General features: G+C 55.6%; 1 protein-coding gene across 7 annotated transcripts in view; it reads right to left on the bottom strand.

Annotated features, from left to right (window-relative positions):
• NEK6 (NIMA related kinase 6) overlaps nt 1-24,133 on the bottom strand; it is a 95,243-nt gene that overhangs the window by 47,934 nt on the left and 23,176 nt on the right. For 4 of the 7 annotated variants that reach the window (XM_034929031.3, XM_003808062.5, XM_008960141.4 and 1 more), the window contains exon 2: nt 2,367-2,485. In XM_034929031.3, the coding sequence (XP_034784922.1) occupies nt 2,367-2,456 (90 nt within the window). In that variant the 5' untranslated portion in view covers nt 2,457-2,485. Of the gene's footprint in view, nt 1-2,366; nt 2,486-11,353; nt 11,451-11,827; nt 11,949-12,278; nt 12,408-24,133 lie in introns of those variants that run through there. The other 3 variants (XM_034929029.3, XM_034929030.4, XM_063594213.1) reach the window with 3 other exon arrangements.

Genomic DNA, 24,133 nt, shown 5'->3' on the forward strand with positions numbered 1-24,133 from the left:
AATGAGAGACGGAGAGCTGGGTGCGGAAACAGCCTGGCCCACATCAAAGCATTCTTAGCCTGGCTCCTTCCTCTGAGGATGGTTTCAGGGAAGCAGCGGTGCCTCCTGCTATCAAGGAAAATGCCTGGCCCATTAATTCCAGGTGCTTCTATGTCCTGAAACAGGCGAGACACGGCTGGGATGTCTCCCCAGACAGTGTTTAAATCCCCAAGGCTTCAGGAGCCGAGGAGAAAGTCCCCCTTTCCCATCCCAACCTGGAGCCGGCGCGGTACATGGGTGGCCTTGCGCCCCCATTCTGCAAACCCAGCCAGATGCTGGTGGGACTGGGGGCATCGTTGCCCGACAGCCGCTGCCCAGAGCAGCCCAGCTCCGAGTAATCGTAACTAATTACACTTAACTATGTCATTACCCTCTCCAACATGTGCGACGAGACGTTGTGAACGCTGCCACCGCAGCCCACCGCCTCTTCGCCTTGCTCGTGAAATAATTACGGGGCCCTCTCCTCTGCCAAATGAGGTTGTAATTAACCCTAATTGCTCAAAATGCAACTGGCTAATTCTGGGAGATTAATCAAGGGGGATTCAATTGTTAGTGAATGACTTAATATGACAAATTGCTACATTACCCGAGGAGGCCCTGCTACCCCCAGCCATCAGCACCATGTCCTGGTAGACTCTGGACCCACAGTGTCCTGGGGCTTCCCAGCTTTCTGGGATCTGCCTCCCCAAATTCTACCTAGGAAATGGGCCCCTGCGTGAGTACAAATAGCATAGATGCCCCATGGACCCTCTGCATGCTTGTGTGTATGCATATACACACACCCCCACCAGATACGCACACAAACATAGTGTCCACTAGCTCAACGTGTCGCCTCTGTGTCAATCTGTGGCATCACCGCCCTCCTTGGGCTGATGCAGCTGTCCACCAGGGAGCATGGCTTGGTGATAATGCAAGCACAGGAGAAGGATTTCAGACCTGCCTGCCTCCTTAGCCCAGAAGCTTTGTGCAGTGCATAACCTGTACAACTGTACATGGCAACCTTGCCATTGAGGTCAAACATCAGCCAATCTGAAGTCTTCCAAGAGGGATTAGGCAGTTAGAAGCTGTAATCAAGCCCTCCATGGCTCAGGAGGGTGGCTATCTCTGAGCCTCCCCTGAATTTAGGTCTCACATCCTTTGGAGAAAAAGCCAACACCATATAAGAGAACTTTTCATCATTCTAAGCTGGCCACAGGACCCTACAGGATCTGGCTGTGCTCAACCTGCCCAGACAAGCTCTCTGTCCCCTCCAGGCCTTTGCATGCCACTTCCATGAGGAAGCCTCTCTGGCCCCGGATCAGGTGCCTTGCTGGGCTCCCTAGGCCCGCAAGGTTCTTCTGCTCAGCTCCTTATCTTTCTCTCCCATGAGGCTGTGTGCTCCCTAAGAGCAGACCTGAGTGTCTTCCACACAGCCCCGTCCCAAGTGGGTACACAGCACACACACCCACAGTTCCTTAACTCAGCGAGCACGCGGGGCCCCTCTGTGCCCGGTGTGGGATTGTCCCACCAGCAAAGCCCTGCTCCAGGGGAGCTCTCCATCTAGAAAGTGAGGCAGACCCAGGAACTAGTGCCCCAGTGAGATGTGATCACGGGCATCACCCAGGTGTGTGGACACAGGTGTGCGGGCAGCCCAGAGCAGAGAGCAGGGTGGAAGTGAAGGTCTCCCCAGAGGGAGCAGCATTTGCACTGACTTGGAAGAGGGGTCAGAGAGGGCGTGCCAGGCCCGGGCAGCATGGGGTACACAAGGCAGTTCAGAAACCTAGAAGTCACCTTCAGAAAAGCTGCTGAAGGCTGCCTGGCTCTCCAAGGTATCTAGAGAGAGCGAGAGGCAGGCGTTAATAAGCCAGTGTTCTCCCAAACTCTGCTGGTTCTAGAAGAGGCTGAAGGGGGCTGAAACACAGTTAAGACCAAAATGGGAGGCAATGTTGGCTCACTGTAAGAAAGAATTTTCTGACCCACAGTACAGTCAGCCCATTCCTCTGAGTCCCTCGCTGTTCTCAGGGCCTCCACAGCACCCTCTGTACCCTTCCAACCATGCTGATCCCTGAGATAAAGCTGTTCCATCCACTTGGAACACTCCAGGGGCAGGATCAGGGTGCAGGGTCCCAGCCTAGAGCTTGGCAGAGGAGGCTTCTCTGAGTATTACTGAATTCAACGATGAGCTCACTAGATTTGGTAGCGAGCTCCCCATCACTGGAAGCATTCAAGAGGTTCTGTTTCAGGGAGCTGAAGGGTTTCCACCAGTAGGAGTTTGGACAAAGGAGGCTCAGGGATCCGTATTCCTTGGGAACTCTTCAGTGTGCTGCAGACAAAGGTAAGGGGCTTACCTGTGGGTCAGGAGGATGCACAGGCCCCAGGGTGTGGCAGAGGTTGTTGGAACTCCCTCCATGGGGCATGTGGCCGGGCTGTCCTGCCATCCTGCATGCCAGCCTCACGAGGGCACGAACTGCAACAGAAAACAGCGGCCTGTTCACTTTCTCTTTGAGACCCTCAGAAGCAGGAGGGACTTTCGCTCACCCCATTTTACAGATGCGTGAGCTGAGGTGCAAAGCCGTTCAGTAATTTGCCCACGGTCATCCAGCTCCGAAGTGGCAGGGCTACAACTTGACACCCCCGGGTGACACAGTCTCCTTCTGTTAGACTGTCCTAAGTCACTAGGATTATCCCCACTGGAAGAGGCTCCAGGCAGGGAAACGTCCATCAGCAGCCCCCAAGGCCAGGAAGGAAGACACCGGATTCAACCCGACATTTGCTGGAGTCCAAAGACTTGTTCTTTCCACAGCACTGCCCCTGCTTCTTGGGGAGCAGTTCTGTACCCCTATCCCCCATTGTCACCCCCACCTATACCCATGCTGGCAGCCTGGGTGCTCAGAAGAGAACGGCCTGGGTCAGGCTGCAGACAGCTGCTGTGGGAAGGAACCTACGTCCTTGTCCTGGCTGGACCCTGGCGCACCACACGTGTGACACAGGGAAGGCCAGGGCCAAGAGGTCCTGTTTGCCGTCCTACTTAGACCTCTGTGCAAAGGAACAGCCCCCCTCAGCCTCCAGGGCTTGGGCTGCCCTGGGAGAGTCAGAGATGCTGGTCATAGGTAGTCACAGCAGCCACAGGTCCCTGGTTAAGCACCCACTGTGTGCCCAGTCCTGAGCTCAAGGCCATCTGGGCATCTCCCCCAATATTTTAGCCTCTGGCCTCCCCCATCAGACAAGTGCTTCTGGGGCAGGGTCTGAGGTTATGTGCATAGAACCTGTGTGACCCAGCCACCGGGATGCTTCCTGATGCCAGGGGAAAAGCCCTCCTCCTCCCCAGAAGGAGAGACCTGCGCTCACCCCACAAGCATTTCTGCAGCACCTCCTGTGTGCCAGGGCTCCCACATGGTGTGCATGGAAGGGACTAGATCACACATGTGATGGGGCCCCTGTTTCTGGCTGCTGCTCCTTCTCCCAGACAAGCCCTGGATGTCCTAAGGGGCAACTCTCATGTGACCACATCCTAGGCAGAACCCCTTGAGGCCTGGCCTAGGCTCCTGGAGCAGTTCAGCTGTACCCCTGGAGAGCCAGAAGTCCTGAGGAATGGAGGGCCCCCCTGCGGTGGCCCTTATTCAACAGCTGAGGGGGCGAGAATGAAAGCCAGTCCCGTCTCAGGTCGGGGCCCTCCGAGATGTGACTCGTATCCTAGAGCCCCCGGCGCGGTCAGCGGGTTTTGTCTGAGAAGGAACCTCTGGTCCGTCTCCTGCCCATTCCTGGCCTTGCCCTCCCTCCTCCCTGAGTGGTTCTCCCAGGGGCACTTCATAAATCCCATGCCTACATATCCCCATCTCAAGTTTGGCTTCTGGAGGACCCAGCCAAAGACGTCATCTCTCTCCAGACAGACCCCGCCACCTGCTGTCTCACCTGGTCACCTATGCCCCAGTCAAATTCCAAACCAAGAGTCTTCCCCCGGTCTGCTGGGCCAGCAGCCCTGCCACTCCCTCCCAGGTAGACCCACGCCCCCATTAACACGGGGGTGTTTCAGGAGGCGGGAAAGGCATCAACACCCTCCGGGCTGTCACAGCCAGCTCCTAGAGGTCCGGTCACTGTGTCTCAGGGTGCAAGTCACTCTTCCTTCCTCCCCACTGTAGTCTGTTTCCAGCCACAGTGGTTGGCCGACCAGACCTCTCAGGCTCCAGGGATGTCTGTGACACCCTTTGACATGTCAAAGGATGTCCACCAAACCCTAACTCGCCCGCTGAGCTTGGCCTCCCAAGCTGTGCCCTCTGTGTCCTCAGGGCGGCCCAGCTCTCCTCCCTGCCCCACACCTTCCACAGACTGTTCTGGGGTAAACCTGCTCTCTCAAAATAGATGACAGGATGTGAGACTGCAGGGAAGTGGATGGTATGGACTGCAGAACACGCCCAACTCAGGGTCAGGGGGGCCCTCGCTGGCTGCAAGTCCTGCCAAGCCTGGCTCATGCAGTCTCCTGCTTGGGAAGCTGCAGAAACTCAACCAACTTTGACCCACAGACTTGGCCATTTGATGTGGTTCATCCTAGTGTGGACAGATCAGTCAGTAGGTCTCTTGCTGTCTTTTTAGTCTGTGCACACAGAGCACTGTCAGATCAGTGTCACACGAGGGGCATTATGGGTGCACCTGCCTCTTCCCTCCCCACCCCTGCCTCTGCCTCAGCACAGGCCTCATCTCCCCACCTGGGTCTCCCAGCGCTCAGTGCTCTCCCTGCCAAGCCCTCAAATGCAGATGGGAAAATGGCACCCTCGGTGTCTCCACCATTTGTGCCGAGTTCTTGCACTGGAGCGCAGGTGACATCCCAAGGTGACACAGGGGAAGACCCAGGGTATAAAGAGCCCCAGGATAAACAGATAAACACGAGCACCTTCCCCAGGCATCTTTGTTAGGGGGAATATGAGAGGGAGCAGAATGTAAAATGCGCATGATTTTGAAGATAAAACTGAGCCTCCTGCAGGCTCTGCAGCCGCTTCCAGCTGCACCCCTAGACCCCTCAGGGTGACATGCTCACTGTCCTCTGCCCTTAGGGAGACCTCCAGGGAAAGAGTGGAGAACTGTCTTCAGTGAGAAGGTTCCATCTTTATCTCAGAAGGCACCAGCCTTGGCTCGCAGGGTCACCCCTGCGAGACCCATGCACACATCGGCTTACCCGCCCACCTGCCCTGGGGCCTCCCATGTACTGGAAACTGTGGCAGTGGAATCTAGACCCTGTCACTCACCAGCTGAGACCGTGGGCAAATCCCACTGGGGAGGAGCCTAGCGGGTGCTTGGGAATGTCATTCCTGCCCTCCCCACGTGGCGCTGACCGCATTCTCCAACAGCTGCAGCCAGAGGCCATGGTCTGCACACTCTCAGGAGCTCACCTGTGGCCTCACATGGGCAGGGCTCCAGGAGCAGTGCAAGGGGGACCGGGAATAAGAGCTAATAATTGCAGGGCCCTGATCATGCTGGGCCCTGCCCTACGCTCTTCACCTCTATTAGCCCATCTCATTTTGTCAACAACTCCATGAGGTAAGGTCTATTATGGTCCCATTTCACAGATGAGAAAACTGAGGCATGAAGAGGTTAAGAGATTTGCCCGGGTCCCAAGGATCACAGACAAAAGGAGCCAGGATTTGAACCAACAACTGCATATTTGTCCAAAATTACGGTACTGCACTCCCCACAGGTTCTTACACAGCAACACCATCATCTCTCCAGCTGGCTCCACCCCGAATGGGCCCTCTCTCCACTTGAGAATGGGGCCTGTGCTGCTGATGCACAGGGGTGATCTCAGGGCTGGCAGACCACAAGGGCCCATTTCCTCCGCAGGGTCCCCAGGGGCAGGAGCCCCCGGAGACTCTGCCCCACTGACCACAGCAAGCTGATGCAGCACCACTGTCTACCCCAGTGGTGCCTTTGCTGCCAAACCCCAGTCATTACGAGCTGCTCTGTTCAGAACCTAATGGAACCTGCGGCACCATTAGCCTCCAGGGAGGAGCCGGCAGGTGTTGATGTTCCCTGTTCTAGGAAAGCAGCAGCCACGGAGGACTCTGCAAGCCCCTACCCACCGAGAGCCAGAGAGGGTCCCTGCTGAGGGGAAGGAGGTGGGGAGGCGCGAGGGGGAAGGAGGAAGGGAGAAAGGAAGGGATGAGGGTTCCTGTGGGCCAGGTCTTTCCCATTCACCCTTGGGGCTATTGGTAGACCCATTTTATAGATGGGGAAACCGAGGCTCAGAGGAAAAGAGGCTCGATGCCATTAGGCTGATAAGCTGCAGAGAAAGGATTCAAATCCAGATCTCAGTGACTCTAAACTCCCTCTTTGTTCCAAGGAATCTACTGCCTCTTGGGGCTCTCCATGGGTATTGGATTTTAGGGCATTTTGTTCTATTGCTCCACACCCCAACAGAAACCCAAGCCCTGTGCTCCGGAAATTCCTGCCAGAAACTGCTTCTTAGGGGGTTCAGATGCAGAAAGGCCAAGGCAAAGGGGACGTGGAAGGACGAGCCACACGGAGCAGGGAAAAGACCCTTAGCACATGCGTGCAGGCACCTCGGGGTAACACTGAGGACTGCCCGTCCCCGGGATCCCGCGGCTCCTGCCAAGTTGCAGAACAATGAGGTAGTAGCTGCCAAGCCCAAGTCAGGGGCCAAAAATCCATGGAATGCAAGACCCAGAGCTGCAGGCCACACTGAACACCACCTCAAAGAGGGCTTTTCTTCTGCCTCAAGCAAGGGCCCTACATTTGCAAAACACTGTGGATAGCTGCACAGTGAGGCTTCCCAGCTCAGGTTCCTGGCTTTAGGCTGCCGTGTGCTGTGTGTCCCCAGGCACTGAGGGACCAGATTGCGAGAAGCCTCAGGGTTCAGTGAGGCTGGCGGGGAGCTGGACTGCAGGAGTCCAGGTCCTGGCCCGGTTTCATCTAACCATGCTGCGTCTCAGTTTCTTCATCTGGAAAATGGGCTAACAGTCAGATCTTCCTCTTAGGGTCACTGTAAACTCCTTAGCACAGAGCCTGGCACACGGCAAGGGACCTCTGAGGCTTTAGCTATGAGGCTATTTAGCTATTGAAGCTAACCCTCACTTGTACAATGGAGGAGTGATCACCTCCATGTGACAGACATGGGGCCTGAGGCAGGGACTTGCCCAGGGTCATCCCTGCCCCAGGTAACACAGCTGGTAAATGACACAGCTGGGGCTGTTGGACCCAAGATTGCTGCTCTATGTCCTACGCAGCATGGCCTCTTTAGGACTGCTCTGGAGCAAACGTCTTCATCATCTACGTGAGCCGTGGCTGCCTCTGCAAAGCCAGCTGCTGTGCCGCACCCTGCCCGGCCATGGATGAGGCTCTCACTAATGTGGGCTGTGACCCTAGGGAGACATGAGCACTTGGGTTTAATCCAGGCACCTGCTGGAAGGGATCGGCTGCTGTAATGGGCTGGCTCTGAGGTTCCAAGTGGCCTTTCTGACCAAGGCTGTCATTGGGCCCTTGCCTCTGAATTTTTGGAAACTTCACCTAGGGGGAAGTCATTCCTGTGCCTCCTGTCAAATGCCACACTTCATGGAGACTGGTGGCTCATCGTGGCCCGGCCAGTGAAGCACGACCTCAGACACCAGGAGGGCTCTGTCCAAGGACCCTGCTTGGAGCAGGTTTGGGGGCATGAGCTTGCAAGGGTCCATGTGTACTGGGGTCCATGCATGGAAGTGCATTCATATACTGGATCTTACACCTCTCCTTGCTCTGAACCCTGGAGGTGGTAACGGTGTGTGTCCTGCCTGCCTCTTCTGCTCCTGTGTGTGCATGTGCACAGGCATGATCAGGGGTCATCTAATGTCCACCAGGCTCGTTCTGTCCACTGAAGCAGAGGGTAGACGTGGCAAAGGCAGTTGTGGCTCCCAGACTGACAGGTGTTGCCAAGCCCAGGGAGAACCCACTCCTGGCCTTGGAGGTCAGCCTTGGCCAGACACTGTACTCCCCTCTCCAGTTTCCCTGAGCAAGGCCCCTCCTCTGTGCCTCCAGCCGAGGGCACAGCTTCACAGGTTGTTTTCCCTAAAGCAGGAAGCCGTCCCTGTGGCTTCACACTCAGGCACACACAGCTTTCTCTCCGCCCCGAGCGAATGGTACTGGCAGCACCAGTGCCAGCACCAGGGGTGATGTCTGTTGGTCCAGCTGGCTCCTGGTGGCAGAAGCCTAGGATGGATGCCCACTGCCTGGGGCCTTCAGCCAGCCTGCAGAGGCTCCACTGCCCGACACATGCCCCAGGGAGCTGAAGATCGGAGGCCTGGCAAGTACAGCTCACTGCACTGGCCACTGGCTGGGTCAAGGCTGGACCAACTTCAACATCAGCCAACATCCATGGGTGAAACGGCATCTCCCAAGAAACCTGCAAAGTACCATCACCCTTGTTTTGTTGATGAGGAAACTAAGGCTCCATGGAGAAACATGGCTTGCCAAAGTTGAGTCCACACAGTGGAGAGAGCTGCCATTTGAACCTGCTTCTCAGACCAGCCAGACTGAGCAATTACAGAAAGAAACTCAGCGCAAGCCCAGGGGCTGTAAGGAATGCCACGCCCAGGCACACTGGCTGGCAGGGAGCACCAGAATAACAGCCCCCGCCAACAGAGCATGCACCACACATGCGCCAGGCAGATGCCCAGTGCCGCTCATACCTCGTTCACACTTACAGACCCCTAGACGGGCGCCGCTATGATCCACACTGTTCAGAAGAGAAACCAAAGTTCAGACAGGTTGAGTGACGGGCGCCAGGTCACACAGCAGGCGGCAGGCAGAACTGACACTCGAAACCAAGTCTGCCTTGGTCCAAACTGCCTTGGAAGAGGGTGTGAATAAATGACTGACTGAATGAATTCTGGCCCAGAGCTGTGGCTCTGGCTGCTGGGCCCTTCCCCAGCCCCAGCCCCCCTTCTTGTCTGGTCTCAGGATAATCAGACGTTGCCCATTCATCACTTGACAGGAAGCAGCCCGATCTCAGGCCAGAGTCATGGGGGCCTGTCAAGCTGGAGGGGACAAGCCACAGATGGAGTCTGGTTTCCGGCCGGGTCCTGTGTTCCCTCACGCTCGCCCCAGCTCTCCACCTGCAAAGCCATGCATCCTGCCCGGATTCTGCAGCTCCATGACGGCGGAAGCCTGGCTGCTCTAAGGTGCAGAGATGCAGGACCATGAGCCACTCCTGGACGGTGGCCATGCAGACAGGTTCCCCGCTGCCCCCTTCCTCAGGGTGGTGGGGCCTCCCCCAGAGTGGGCCTGCAGCATCAGGAGGCCAGCTGATTGGGGGCCACACGGTGCCCACCCAGAAACAGGGCTGCTGTAGCCTCCGGATGCCTCGCCCTCCCCCAGGACCCACACCTGGTCTTCATCCAGTCCCAACCATTCTTCCTCCAAATGTCTTCACTCACCCCAGGGCCTCCACCCTGTGCTGGCCTTGTCCCTTCTCATTGGGTCCCTACAGTTACCTTCAGCCTCCACACTCCCCTGCAGCCCAGCCTCCAGCCCACCATGGAAAGGTTTTCCTAACACACAAGCCTGAACCTGCCAATCTCTCCCGAAACTCCACAGCAAAAGGTCCGCACACCGGAGCAAGCCATTCCCTGACCACCTGACACGAGCCTGCCCTCATGCATTTGCCCCCAACATCCCCCAGGCCTTGCGTGCAGCCGTATTAAATGAGCGGTCCCCATCCCCAGCAACACAGCACCCTGGTCCTTCCACATCATTCCATGCACCAGCCTTGGACTAAAGACCCACCGGTGCCTCTCAATGGGCAAAGTCCCACTTGTCTGCCAGGACCAGATCTCTTGACCCTCCTTCATCTCGGCACTTTTTTTTTTTTTTTTTTGAGATGGAGTCTTGCTTTGTCGCCCAGGCTTGAGTGCAATGGCGCGATCTCTGCTCACTGCAACCTCCGCCTCCTGGGTTCAAGTGATTCTCCTGCCATTTGAACCTGCTTCTCAGACCAGCCAGATGGAGCAATTACAGAAAGAAACTTAGCACAAGCCCAGGGGCTGGAAGGACTACCACGCCCAGGCAGACTGGCTGGCAGGGAGGAACTGACACACTACTCAGGATCCCGAGTAGCTGAGATTATAAGCACACACCATCACGCCCAGCTAATTTTTGTATTTTTAGTAGAGACGGGGTTTCGCCATGTTGGTCAGGCTGGTCTTGAACTACTGACCTCAGGTGATCCTCCCACCTTGGCCTCTCAAGGTGCTGGGATTACAGGTGTGAGCCACCATGCCCAGCCACAGTCTTGGCACTTCTTGTGGGACCTTGGGGAAGTCCCGTCCCCTCCCTGAGCCTTAAACGTCCCCATCCACAAAAAGGAACAGCCCAAGCTTGCAGGGAGGCTGCAAGGACTCTGTGAGCACACAGTGGGCAGCCAGGGGGCACCAAGGCCCCTTCTTCCCTTTCCCATCTGGTGGCATCTACACAGGTTTCTCCCTGAAGGTGGGCTGTTGAGGACGCAAACTGCTTCCTTTGTCACCATGTCTGCCTCCTCTGCCAGCCTTTAAGGGCAGGGACTGACCTTTGCGGTCATCTGTAAACCTCCAGTGCCTCACCTAGGGCCCGGTGAAAAGTGGGCCACCCAGGGGGCGTTGGCAGAATGAATCTCTGACTAGTAGGTGGAGGGGGCTCTTCCCACCCTCCTGCAACCCCAAGAAACCTCTGCTGAGGGCTCAGCATCCCTGTGGTCACAGATCAGACAAAAGTCACTGGAGATTCAAAACCAACTGGGCCGCACACTGCAGGGTTCCCAGGGCCTTTTTGAAAATCGAGGAGCATCCCAATCACCTTTCACTTCCTCCTCGGGTAATAAAACCCAATTCTGGAAGAAAAAAAATGCAGAAGCTGTAAACATCTTGTCTCTCAGTTAAAGGAGCAACAAAGCATTTGGCTTCTGCCCAGAAGATTCTTGACTCTGGGACCTGGTCAAGGCTGGGTCCGCTCCCAGCCTCCCTGAAGATGAAGCTGAGATCTGCTGAGTGCTTCCTCTGTGTCGGGCACTGCAGGCAGCAGCTCAGCACATCCCTGCTGTGAGGTCTGCAAGCCCTTCACTTTTACAGATGAAGAAACTGAGGTGCAGAGAAGTTAAATGACTTGTCGAGCTCATGCAGCTGATAAGCAGCATGGCCTGTTTTTGAACTCAGATCCAACCCTCTCCAAAGTCTGCATTTTAATCATTTGCCTGAGGTGATCCTTGGTGACCACAATGCAGCTGGGGAAAGCTGCGGTCTCACTCTAGGAGTCCCAGGCCCGCTAGCAGGCCCACCATCCCAGAGACCCCTGCCTGCCTGGGAAATGATCTTGCTCTCACCTCGAGGCCTTGGCAGGCTCTGCTCCTCCTGCCTGAAATGAGCTGCCTCCCAGCAAACTTCTCTCCTGGGCATCTCCTCCAGGCAGCCTTCCTGGACTCACCCCGTCACTCCCAGCTCCACAGCCTGCTCCCCCGTGCTGTCTCTAATTCATGTGTCTTCTTCTCCTTGAACATGGAAATGTCCTTGAGGGTAGAGACTAAACCACTCTTTCCATGGCCCCAGCAGGTGGCAGAGAAGAGGCTGGGTAACTGGTTGCTGACTCAGTACAGAAACACCTGAGGCCAGGAGGGAGAAGCCTGGCCCCCCCAGACCAACTCATGCCAGGGGGACCACTGGGGAGAGGCTGGGGCTTAAGGGAAGGGATGGATTTCAGAGCAGAACCGCAGCTACTACCCTGCTGACTGACAGTGGAAGAAGGACCAAGTGGAACAGCCCCGGGGGCTGGAGGGCTTCGGTGTTTGTAAAAAACTCACCCTGGGTCCCAGGCGAGCATCTAGAATCCCATCCAGTGGCCTCCATGCAGGGAAAGCTTTCAAGCCCGTGGCCTCCCCTAATTTTCTCTCCTTCCTACAGGCAGGAAGGGGCAGACAAAACCCACCCTAGAGAAAGAATTGCTTTTTCTGCTTCCCTGGAAACTCAGAAGTTCTGGCCAAGCCCGGGGATTACTCAATGTGAAAGCAGCCGTCAGCAGCCACCCCTGTCCCAGGCTAGTGGCAAAGGTCCTGTCAGGTTGGTGGGACTGGCTGAATGGGCAGCCCCACCAGCAGGTGGCTGAGCCAGCGGTGGGTGGCAGAGGTGCAGCCAGGTCAAGGTCCCTGGAGCTCCAGCCCTGGAGGTCCCTGGGGCCTGGTTCCCCATCCCTCGCTGGACACACCCCTAAGAGCAAGCGGTTCCCATAGCAGGAGGCAGAGAAAGTCAGGGTACCTTTTGAAGTGGCTCCTGAGAAGCTCCAGGGAAGGTCTGCTCCACTCTGGGTTGAGGGCAGACATGAGGTGCCTGGGCCTCCAGGGAGCTGGGTCGCCTCTCTGGGCTGGGGTGGGTGCAGGACGAAGGGCCTCTGTCTCCGCATGGGACTTCCCCTTCCCAAGACTCCGGTCCCCAGATACCGCCAAAAGGAAACTCCCCCACCACGCGCTGCTCTAAAAATAGCTCCGGCTGCCACCTCCAAAGCGAATGGAACTTGTCACAGCCGCCACGGAGCCCCCTGCTTACCAGGGACTGGAATCTGATGGCAGCGCCACCCGATTAGACCAGTGTAGGCTCAGGGAGGGACAAGGGTCCTTTCCTTTGGTCCTTGTGCTCGCTCCCCACCTATCCACACTGGGGCCCAGCAAAATGCTGAAAAGCATAACTGTTCTTGCTGTTTGTTTATTTATTTATTTGAGATGGAGTTTCGCTCTTGTTGCCCAGGCTGGAGTACAGCAGCATGATCTTGGCTCACCGCAACCTCCACCTCCGAGGTTCAAGCGATTCTCCTGCCTCAGGCTCCCAAGCAGTTGGGATTACAGACACCCACCACCACGCCCGGCTAATTTTGTATTTTTAGTAGAGATGGGGTTTCTCCATGTTGGTCAGGCTGGTCTCGAACTCCTGGCCTCAGGTGATCTGCTGACCTCGGCCTCCCAAAGTGGTAAGATTACAGGCGTGAGCCACCGTGACCGGCCCTTGCTGTTCCTTTAAAAGCTTAACCCTTTCTATTCTCTCCTTTGTAAACTGGGCCCAAATCCTTGGTTGCCCATGAGATGAGAGCCCTGGCAGGCGGCAGTCCTGGTTCAAGTTCTGGCTTAGCCACGTCCCAGTTGTGTGCACCTGCATTCTCACGGGTAAAACAGGGACAAGGGTAGTATCTACTGCCCGGGGTGCTGGTGGGTTACATGACATTGCACGAGTTGAAAGAGCTTAGGGCCAGGCGGGGCACAAGGCAGATACCCCATCAGTGGGGTTGTTATTTGATTGTTATTGCATCCTTATTCGGGCCCTGCATTCTCCAAAACAAGGGTGCGGATCCAGGATCAGAGGATGAGGAGTGTTCGTCTTCCCTTCGGGACCCTGCAATGACTCAGACACAGTTCCTGTTCTTACAGGTCCCCAGGAGCAGGCCCTGGAACTGCTACCCACAAGCTAAAAAGAGCATGAAGCTGCTCAGGAAAAGGACCCATGGCTGCTGCTTCTGGCTGGGCCAGGTCACGGGGAGCTTTGGACAACAGGTAGAAAACCTGAGGTGGCCCAGAAGGACCAGCAGGGTTTGGACTAAAGGGGAAGGGGATTCTCAGTAGAGGACACCGTGGGATCAAGGGCACAGAGGCCAGACAGACCCCCCGCCACCCAGTCTGTGAGAGGAATCTGGGCTCTGCAGGCCAGCCCCGGCCCCTGGTCCCCAAGAGGGGCTCTCCGTGGCCAGCACCTGCTTCCTTTTTCAGAACGAGCCACTTCTGCCCTGGGCAAACCACCCCTGTGCCCCATCTGCAGCTCATCGCCACTGGTACTGACACAGGCATACGGCAGCTGAGGCCCTGGAGGACGCGTGAGTGAGATCCTGGCACCGAGGCTCTGCCACCTGACACACACCTTCCCACCAGCTGGCCCCAACTGTCGGGCACATGCCAGGTGCCAGCACCCTTGGGGGCGGAGGCTGGGCCCAGGCCAGCCATCCACAGGCCCTGGGGGCTGGACTCCCAGTCAGGACCTGGTGCGTGTGGCACCCCTTGTAGGGATCCATGTCCCCTACAACCCTGCTAGTGGGCGTTACCAGCCTCATTTCACAGAGAAGGCTCCAGATAGGCCAGGCCAGGGCCTCCTGTGAGTCACCGCGAGCCCCCAGCATCATCTCCACGCGGCTGTGCACACCTCAGTGCATCCAGGTGGCGGCGTCTTCTTTGCCCAGTCCTACCACCCATACGGTGTGACGGGGCTGGCGCATAATCACAGCATCTGGGGCCACACCATGGCAACCCCTGCACCTTCCTGTGTTGCTCTCCTGACCAGGATCCTCACTGAACCCTGGAGTTGGGCTTAGGAAGTATGTGGCCATTTTTAGCTTCGCAGGAGTGGCTTGTGCTCTGAGCTGTGCTGTGTGTGGTCTGGGGGCCCAGGACTCATACAGCCCAGACTCCCACAGGGCTGCATGGTCTTGGGAAAGTCACAGGCTATCTTTGGGCCTCAGTTTCCCCACCTGCAACATGAGTGGGTTGGACTTCACAGTCTAGAAGCGCCCTTCTTGTGCAGATGCTTCTTATATGGCTGACAAAGGATCTGTGATTCACTGGGTTGCTCTGGAATTAAACTGGGGATCCTGTATTTAATCACGTGCTCATTTCTGGGCACTAGAAAACCAGACCTTTTCGGTCTGCAATTGCTAAGGGAATTTGTTCTTGGACCCTGGATCACTTCTGAGCCCTCCAGCACCTGCACACTGCCTTCCTCACGCATAGTAGCCATAGTGACGTGGGGCTGTGGCTTGGATGCCTCCTGGGCTCCCCAACACACAGCCATGGAGGCGTGTATATGGAGGCATGCATCCAGGGCACCCATCAGTGTCGGGTGCTGGGCCAGATCCTTCAGGGATAGTGCCAGGCTGTGTGCTCACAAAACAACCCTGGAAGGCAGACAGTGTATCCATTTGACAGATGAGGAAACTGAGACTCAGGGAGTCCTAGCTGCAGAGGCAGAGCTTGGATGGGAATGCAGGCCTGAGTCCTGACCTGGACATCCTCAGCAGTGTGTCCAGAGCACCCTCCCCTCAGCGAAGGAGCAGATGGAGTGTGTGTGTGTGTGGGGGGGGGGCGGGGGGGGTGTCCAATCAAAGTCTTAACTAGGTCAGGCGTGGTGGCTCACACCTGTAATCCTAGCACTTTGGAAGGCTGAGATGGAAGGATCACTTAAGCCCAGGAGTTCAAGGCTGTGGAGAGCTAGTATTGTGCCACTGCATTCCACCTGGGTGAAAGAGCAAGACCCTCTTTCTAAAAAAACAAAAAACAAAACACCAACCAAAAAACCCCAATGTACTTAACTGCGTTGCTGAATCACAGAAGGGGCCGTTAATTTCAACGTGGGGCAATGAAGGGGGCTGCAGGGAGGCAGTGTCCTGGATCTGAGAAGAGCAGGCCAGGCTGTGGGGAGGTGGAGAGGCAGCAGGCTCAGGGGTCTGAGAGCCCCGAGTACAAATTCGGTGCTGCCTCCATCCGCCCATGTGAGCCTGGGCCAGTCCCAGGGTCATCCCTTTGCAGTTCCCTCTTTTATAAACTAGGAGCCACAGTAGGACCCATCTTGTAGGGTTGCCGTGAGGACCAAGTGAGGTATTTTACATGCAGGTAAAATACCAGCCCAGGATTATCAGGGCCCGGGTATGCAGAAGAGCTTAATAAATGTGGGTACTGGGCCGAGCAGGGTGGCTCACGCCTGTAATCCCAGCACTTTGGGAGGCCGAGGTGAGTGGATCACTTGAGGTCAAGAGTTCGAGACCAGCCTGGCCAACATGGCAAAACCTCATTTTTACTAAAAATACAAAAAATTAGCTGGGTGTGGGGGCGGGTACCTGTAATCCCAGCTGCTCAGGAGGCTGAGCACTGAATCACTTGATTCGGGAGAATCACTTGAACCCAGGAGGCAGAGGTTGCAGTGAATTGAGGTCACGCCACTGCACTCCAGCCTGGGTGATGGAGTGAGACTCTGTCTCAATCAATCAATCAATCAATGTGGGTACTGCCACTGTTATGATTCCTGTTATCATAAACAACCAGCCCTCACGCAACAGCGATATCCCTGCAACAAGTATTTTCAGAAACCCACTTTCCAGGGAACCCCAGCCTTATGGACACCAGGCCTTTGGGCCTGTGAACCTGGAAGGAGGTGTCCAGGGCCTCTGGGGATCCCCCTTTTGGGAGGGCGAGAGAGGCTGCACAGCTCCTGCTGCATCCTCCCAGGAGCTGGGAAGTGATGGCAAAGCATTTTACAAAGTTACCAGGACAATGAAACTGAGCTGGCCCCCTCCCCCACTGTCTCCATAAAATAAATCTTGGCCCGTGGCTGGTGAGAGACCCTATATATTTACATGACGATTGTGCCTCATGATCACAGGGCTCATGGTTCCAGCAGCAGCATGTGGCAGAGACGACAGGGGTCCTAGGAGAGTCACTATTTTCTGGCGACTTTTATTGTCTATTATATTCCAGCGTTTACAGGGCTCTGCTCCAGGCCTGGCAGGAATATCGCACACCGTGGGGCTGGCAGGACTTAATATTCCAGTCTCGGTCCTGCAGCTCCATCCTCCGGTCTCATCCATCCAACCAAGTCTTTGTGTGATTTTGAAATCCCAGGGAGCTCCATGGCCTCTGGTGGACAGGGCTGGGGTCTACAGGCACAGGTACTCCCACCCAAGCCATTGGTTTAGTTCTGGTCTGTTGTTTCAGCCTTGAGGAACACTCTTAACTCTGTGGCTGTCCTTGGGTGAGCAAGGGGCTGTGCAAATGAGAGAGCTATGGGGGTGCACTAAGCTGGCTTCTGGCTCGTGGGGGCAGCTTGTTACATCCTAGGGATTTTGTGAGACAGCTGATATCACACTGGTTGCTTGAAATCAGCCATGGTGAGAATCTTTACACTATGGGAACTGGCAAATGCTAGAAGTCAGGGGTGTGTACAAATCTCCCTCGTCCTGGAACTGTTTGCTGAACACTCACCAGTGTACCTCAGGGAAGGAATAACCCAGTGGGCACCTGAGAACCTGAAAGGACGTGGACTCAAGAGACAGGTGTGAATCCTGACTTCCTCAGCCACTTGCAGTGTGACCTTCAGTAAGTAATTTCACTTTCTGAGCCTCAGCTTCCTTATCTGTAAAATGGGCCATACCTAAACTCCTGGGGTTGCTGTGAAGATGAGGACACTTTATGGAAATTTCCCTGGGTGACACTCGGTATGTAATAGGTAACTTTTATCATTCATTTATTCAACACTTACTGAGCACCTACTCCATACCAGACTGTCTTGGTGACAGGGATACAGAAATGCCCCAGAGGGTGAAATGACACATTTCTTCTGGGCGGTTTTTTTTCTTTTTTGAGACAGTGTCACTCTGTCACCTAGGCTGGAGTGCAATGGTGCAATCTTGGCTCACTGTAACCTCCACCTCCCAGGTTCAAGAGATTCTCCTGCCTCACCCTCCCAAGTATCCAGGGTTATACCTGCATGCCACTACACCCAGCAAATCTTTCTATTTTTAGTAAAGATGGGGTTTCACCATGTTGGCCAGGCTAGTTTCAAACTCCTGACCTCAGGTGATCCACCCACCTCAGCCTCCCAAAGTGTTGGGATTACAGGCATGAGCCACCACATCTGGCCTGGTCAGTTCTTGATGGTCTACAGAGTGACTTTTGTCCACACTATCATAGGGAGCCTCATGACAACCTTGAAAGGTGGGAAGAGTGGGAATGATGTTCATTTTTGAGATGAGGAGATGGGGGCTCAGGAGTGGCCACGACTTGCCCAAGGCCCCTTACCAGCGGGTAGCAAGGTGGGGCTCGGCCCCGTGTCTGCCTACGTCGTGCTCCAGGCCCACCTTGGCACCCATCTCTGAATTCCCAGGCCCAACCAGGCTGGCCCCTGCTGGTGCCAGGGTAACCTGAAAGTGAGCCTACACAAAGGACAGGAGGACCTGGGGGCCCCAATCCTGGGTTCGAGTCTTGTCTCCATGACCTCCTGGCCCCTAGGTCTTTCCCCTAGGGATCCCCATCACTAGGCCAAGAGGGCTGCACCCTGTACGCTCCTGACCCTGATGTCCCAGGGTCTGTCCCCAGGCTTCCCGGTGTGGCCAGCTGTCCCTCTGTCCCCCGCAGCCAGGGGGGCATATCACAGCCGGGGGGCAGCAGGTGGACATATCAACACCTGCTGTGCCCCAGCTGGATCCCAGGTGAGCCAGGGCCTTTCGGGCAGGAAGGAAGAGGGGAGTGAAGTAGGATAGGGCTTGTGTACCTCATCTCACCCTGTCAGGCAGGGCTCATGCACCCATTTCACAGATAAGAAAACTAAAGCTCAGAGAGAGGAAGTCCCTACTCGTGTCAGCAGCTTCGGAGACAGATTCACACCCTAGGCTGGCAGCCTCTGGAGCTCATGGCTGGGGTGCCCAGCAGAAATCAGAAGGTGACCAGGCCCCTCAGGTCTAACGCCCTGGGGCCTGCAGATGGGACACAACTGGCCCCCGGGCCTCAGCCCCGAGTGACTCAGGAGCCCAGGAGCACTGCAAGGAAACAGGAGAGCGAGAAAAGTGCAGGCCAGGCTGATGACTCAAATCACCTTTGACACGAGGAGGTGGGCAGAAGCACGCAGCATCTCTGGTGGGTTTCGCCTCGCTTCTTAGAAGGATGCGTCACCAGATTTTGTTTAATCAGCACTCACCCGACCTTCGTCCAGGGTGGCACTTCTCGGCTGGCTTGTCTCTGTGGCAATCACAGACTGGCAGGTGGGGCCACCTCCCTGTCAACAGAGGACACCTTCTCATTTCACAGCCGGGGAACCTGAGGCTGGGGGATTGGTTCCGGGACACACAGCAGGGACTCAAGTCTTCCAACTCCTTTGTCAAGAGGTTAATTTTTCTATTTGTGGAGAAGGGAAAGGAGGATCCTATAGAGCTTTAAAAGAAAGAAAGGGGAAAAAAAGAACTAACAGCTGAATAGAATTGCAACAAGGCCCCCAGCCAGCCCGAAGAGGTTTCAGACATTCTGTGCAGTCGGAATTCTTGTGGGCTGAAGGGTCACGCGATTTCCTCTGCAAAAGGCAGTGTTTAAAAAGTCTGACTGCGGGGGAGGGCAGGGAGGGGGGAACCGTTCACGAGACTAGGAGTCATGAGTTTCAGCCTTGGCTGCCCCAGTGACTTGCTGAGTGACCACAGCGAAGTCCCTTGCCCTCTCTGGGCCTCAGTTTATCTGTATTTATTTAGTATGTACCCAGCATCGTTCTATGCACTTGAGTGATGTTAACTTACTTTAATCCTCATAACAGCCTTGTGAGACAGGTAAATTATTATCTCCGTTTTACAGAAGGGGAAAACTGAGGCTTACAGTATGCTGCCCAATAGAGGTGGGAAAACTGGGATCTGAACCCAGGTTGTGTGGCTCCAGAACCCACACTCCTAACTGCTGGTGGCCCGGCCCTCCTGCCTGCGGCCGGCCCTGGCTGCTGTCTCGTGTCCTTCCTGTCCTAACAGGCTTTGCATCTGCGGCTTGGACACAGTGGAGCCAGCGGGCCTGTGTTTGGAGATCCTGAACCATCCTCCTCGATCTCGGCTGTTGCTCCGATCTGCTGCCTCTTCCATGAACTCTGATTTCTTCAGTTCACTCAGTAGCCTTCAGAAACTATAGCCTGGGAGACTCTCGGGAGGCTCCCTGGGTCATGGTGGCCATCGACCCAGCTCTTTGAGCCTTGCTGAGAGCCTCAAGTCCAAGCAGGAACAGACGACCCCACTCTGATGTCCGCTTGGAGTTTTACATGCAGGTCGGCCTCTGAGACTGCAGGAGGGGAGCCTGCCATTCAGGCATCCAAGAAAAGAGTGAGAAAAACATCTATTCATAGCCAAACAGAGCCTGCTCTGTGGAAACGGTGCTACCAACGCGACAAGCAGACCAGCTGTGTGAGGGCTTCCCGAAAAGTCTGACCTCAGAGCACCCGCATGGAGGGCTCAAAGGCTTGAGCGGTCACCAAGCCTGTAAAATATGCCTCGACGTTCAACCGTGCCGTGCCTGAGGGAATACGGTTCTGACCCAAAACCTGGGCTTGCCTTCCAAAACGAAATTCTTCAAACAACAGACATTTTTTGGCTTAAACAATCTGCTGATGTGTTTTCCTCTGCTCTCTAAAGTAAGGAATACTCACACTAACAGCCACAAAATCACGTGCCACCACTCCGTGGCACCTACTGCACCACGTATTTGGGTCCACTGGCTCACCCCATGAGGTGGGCATTCCTGCCTTCATTTTGCAGATAGGGAAACTGAGAGTCAGAGTGGTGCAAATTTGAAGACCTGGGAGACAGCAGAGGCAGGGGCTTGAACACTGGTGCCAGCCTGGAGTTGGGGATGAATCTCGGCAGATCCTGTGTCATTAAGGGAAGCTCCCACCAGACATGCAAGAGCAGAGAAAGTTCCACCAGGCGGTGCATGTGGTCTCGGACCCCAGACATACACATTCTTCCCTCCACAGGCGTCCGGAGAATTCCTGCAGGGGCAGGTGTGGAAGGACAGGGCCCAGCTGCAGTCAGAACAACTCCATAGAGACCGCCTCAGTCCTGCCTTTTTAAGACACTGGAACCCATTAACTGGGAATTTTGTGCTGAACGCCCAGAAAATCCCCGAAGCTTTGCTCATAGTTTTGGGTCAACATTGGATAATCATTAAACAAACGTGTGCGTGGTCGCTGCCACGCTCCCATTCCACTCCTGGGAGCAGGAAAGACCCGAGTCTGTTCACTTGAGGCCTCATGTTTCACCAGATCCCCAAGGACTCCATCAGTCCACATCCAGTATTTTATTTTATTTATTTACTTAGAGACAGAGTCTCGCTCTTCGCCCAGTATGGAGTGCAGTGGTGCCATCTTGGATCACTGCAACCTCCGCCTCCCTAGTTCAAGCAATTATCATGTCTCAGCCTCCCAAGTAGCTGGGATTACAGACATGCACCACCACACCTGGCTAATTTTTGTATTTTTAGTAGAGACAGGGTTTCAACATGTTGGCCAGGCTGGTCTCGAACTCCCAACCTCAGGTGATCCTCCCGCCTCAGCCTCCCAAAGTGCTGGGATTATAGGCGAGAGCCACTGCGCCTGGCCCACATCTGGTATTTTAAAGATGGGGAAACCAAGCCACACAGCAGAGGCGTCACATGCCTCCAGACATTCCATTATTTGCTCACTCAATGGACACACAAGTGCTGGGCACCAAGCGTGTGCCAGGCAAGGGGGACCAATCTCCATCCTCAATGGGGCTCTCAGGCGTCCCTTAAACTACAACCAGGGTGCCCGCTGCTCTGCAAAGCAGGGTGTGGAAACACAGGAAAATGTGTGTGCAGTCTACCTGGGGCATGGGATTTTTCCTCAGAACGGGAAGCAGCTCTGAGTGGAGGAATGGGGGCAGGGCACTCCAGGCAGAGGGCATGGCACGTGCAAAGGCCTAGAGGTGAGGCAAGCCCCGTGCGAGTTGTGGGATAGAGGCCGAAATGACAGCAGTGGCATCAAGCCTGCAGAGGGGAGGCTCAGGAAGTAGGATCCACAGGGCACTGCCATGACCTGCACATGGCTGGTAAGGGGTGCAGAGCCAGGGCTGGCACCCAGCTCTCCAGGCTCCCTTCCAGGGCTCCCTGCACACGACCCTCCCTCCCACGATACCAAGTCTAGGTGGGTTTTCCTCAATGCCAATCAATGCCTGAGATGCAGCTTAACAGCCTCTGCCCTCTGTCCAGTGCTACACGCGTGCACTCAACTTCCCCACCCCTGCCCGGTCGTCTCAGCTAACTGTGTCCTAGGACGTGGGGAAGGAAATGCCTATAGATTCTCCTTCCCAAGAGGCCCCACTGAGGCTCCGTCGCAGGAGTGGCATGAAATTTACGTTCTGGGCTCCAAGATGCTCTCTCTCATTCAGTATTGACTGAGCATCTACTATGTGCCAGGCCCTGGGCTAGGCACGGGAAGGGTTTGCCTTCTCATCCCCAGCATTCCTGAGAGGGACAGGGCTGGAACTGTGCCTCCTACTTCACAGGAGAGAAGTGGGGCTCAGCAGGGCTCTGGGACTCCCTTGCTTGAGATCACTTGGCAGGGAGTTGTCAGGGCAGAAACGTCTGATCACAGGGCCTTTGCCAAAATAGATAAAGGCCTCTGGGGAACAGGGGAGGCTGGATTCCCTCCTTCCTGCCCCACAGGCTGCCCTTTGTCCACAAAGCGGGGGAGGCTGTGCTGGTGGGCGCTGCCGGGAATGGCGGGGCCCTGTCATTACTGGGAGGGGCCGCTCTCTAACCCAAAAGAGCAGAGCCAGGGCTGGCGGCCTATGCTGGGCGCTGAGACGTTCTCAGCCCTCAGTGGTCCTGGCTGGTGCCACCAAAGGACCAAACGCTGCAAGCCTGTTTTTAAAAAACATCGTGCTGAAGACCAAGATCTACTCAGCACTTGTCTTTGGGTCCTGTATGAAAGCGTAGGAATGAATCTGGGATGCAGAGAGTCAGGGGGATCCCGGCCCTCCCGTGCCCCTGAGTATTCAGTGGGCGTGTCTGACCCACCCCCTGTGGCCCCAGCCTGGCCCTTGCTGTGGTGACAGCGTTCCCCCGCCAGACTCTGCTCCTTGGTCTTCTGTCTCCTCCTGGGAATGAGGGCAGGCTCCCTGGACCTGCCCTCCTCATCCCTTACGCCCCCAGAGTAATGTTCCCCCCAAACCCTTGTCTATCTGGGACTGGGGCATAGGCCCTTACTTGGAGATACTAATCAAGTTAAGCTGGGGTCACATGGGATTAGGGTGGCCCAAATTCAATGACGGGTGTCTTTCTATGAGGGATGGACACAGAGACAGACGCACAAGGAAGAAGGCCATGTGGCGACAGAGGCGAGCACTGGAGAGATGTGTAGACGAGCCACGGAACGCGGAACGCGGAACAAGGAGGGTGGCTAGCGCATGCCAGAAGCCAGAAAAAGGCACGGCAGGTGCTTTGTCAGAGCCTCCACGGGAACTGAGCCTACCACCAGCCTGATTTCAGGCATCGCGCCTCCAGGATTCTCCATGAGAGAATGAATTTCTATTGTTTTCAAGCACCCAGTTTGCAGTAATTTGCTATAATATCCCTAGGAAACCAATACGCCCCACCGCACACCAGGGCAGAGCCGGGGGCTCACGTGTGGCCATGACTCAGAGGTTCTTGAGGCATCAAAGTCTGCCCCGGGCTCCACTTCTGTGTCTGGGGTACAGAAGTACATCAATGGCTTCCGGGCCTGGAGGTGTCACAGGCCTGGAGAGCCTCTCCCACATTTTGAAGATAGACATAGGTTGCCAGATTTTTCTGGCATCTAAAATAAAACGTCCACCTAGTATCACCATCTTTCATAAAAGAAAGGACAGGCCGGGTGTGGTGGCTCACGCCTGTAATCCCAGCACTTTGGGAGGCCGAGGTAGGCAGATCACCTGAGGTCGGGAGTTCGAGATCAGCCTGGCTAGCATGGTAAAACCCTGTCTCTACTAAAATACAAAATTAGCTGGGTGTGGTGGCAGGCACCTGTAATCCCAGCTACTCAGGAGGCTGAAGCAGGAGAATCACTTCAACCCTGGAGGTGGAGCTTGCAGTGAGCTGGGATCGCACCACTGCACTCCAGTCTGGGCGACAGAGTGAGACTCCGCCTCCAAAAAAAAAAAAAAAGAAAGAAAAGAAAAAACAGCTGACATGGAAAGTAGCTATGCCAAGCCAGGCCTTCCTTTTCTTATTTCACCGTGGGTCCGCGGAAGACTTCACACGGCCCTAGGCCTGGCCTGGGTCTGGGATTTGGGAACCAGTGGACTCAGGCCACTGTGCTAGGTGACTTTTTCAATCGTGGCTGAGGAGAAGCATGGCCGGCCTCCTCCACTCTCCTATGAGTACAAAAAGGGGGTCTCCCTCTCAGAAATGTGACCAGTATATTCCAGTGAACATGAGGGTAATTCTAGTGAACACTCTCGGAGTACTGGGTGATTTCCTGGTCTGAGGGAAGAGGCCCCCAGGCCAGTCACCAGGCAGCCTGCTGGTAAGGAAGAAAAGAAAACACAAGCGAAAAGTGGGAGATGCAGC

Source organism: Pan paniscus, chromosome 11, assembly GCF_029289425.2.
Source record: "Pan paniscus chromosome 11, NHGRI_mPanPan1-v2.0_pri, whole genome shotgun sequence".
In the NCBI taxonomy this organism is placed as follows: domain Eukaryota; kingdom Metazoa; phylum Chordata; class Mammalia; order Primates; family Hominidae; genus Pan; species Pan paniscus.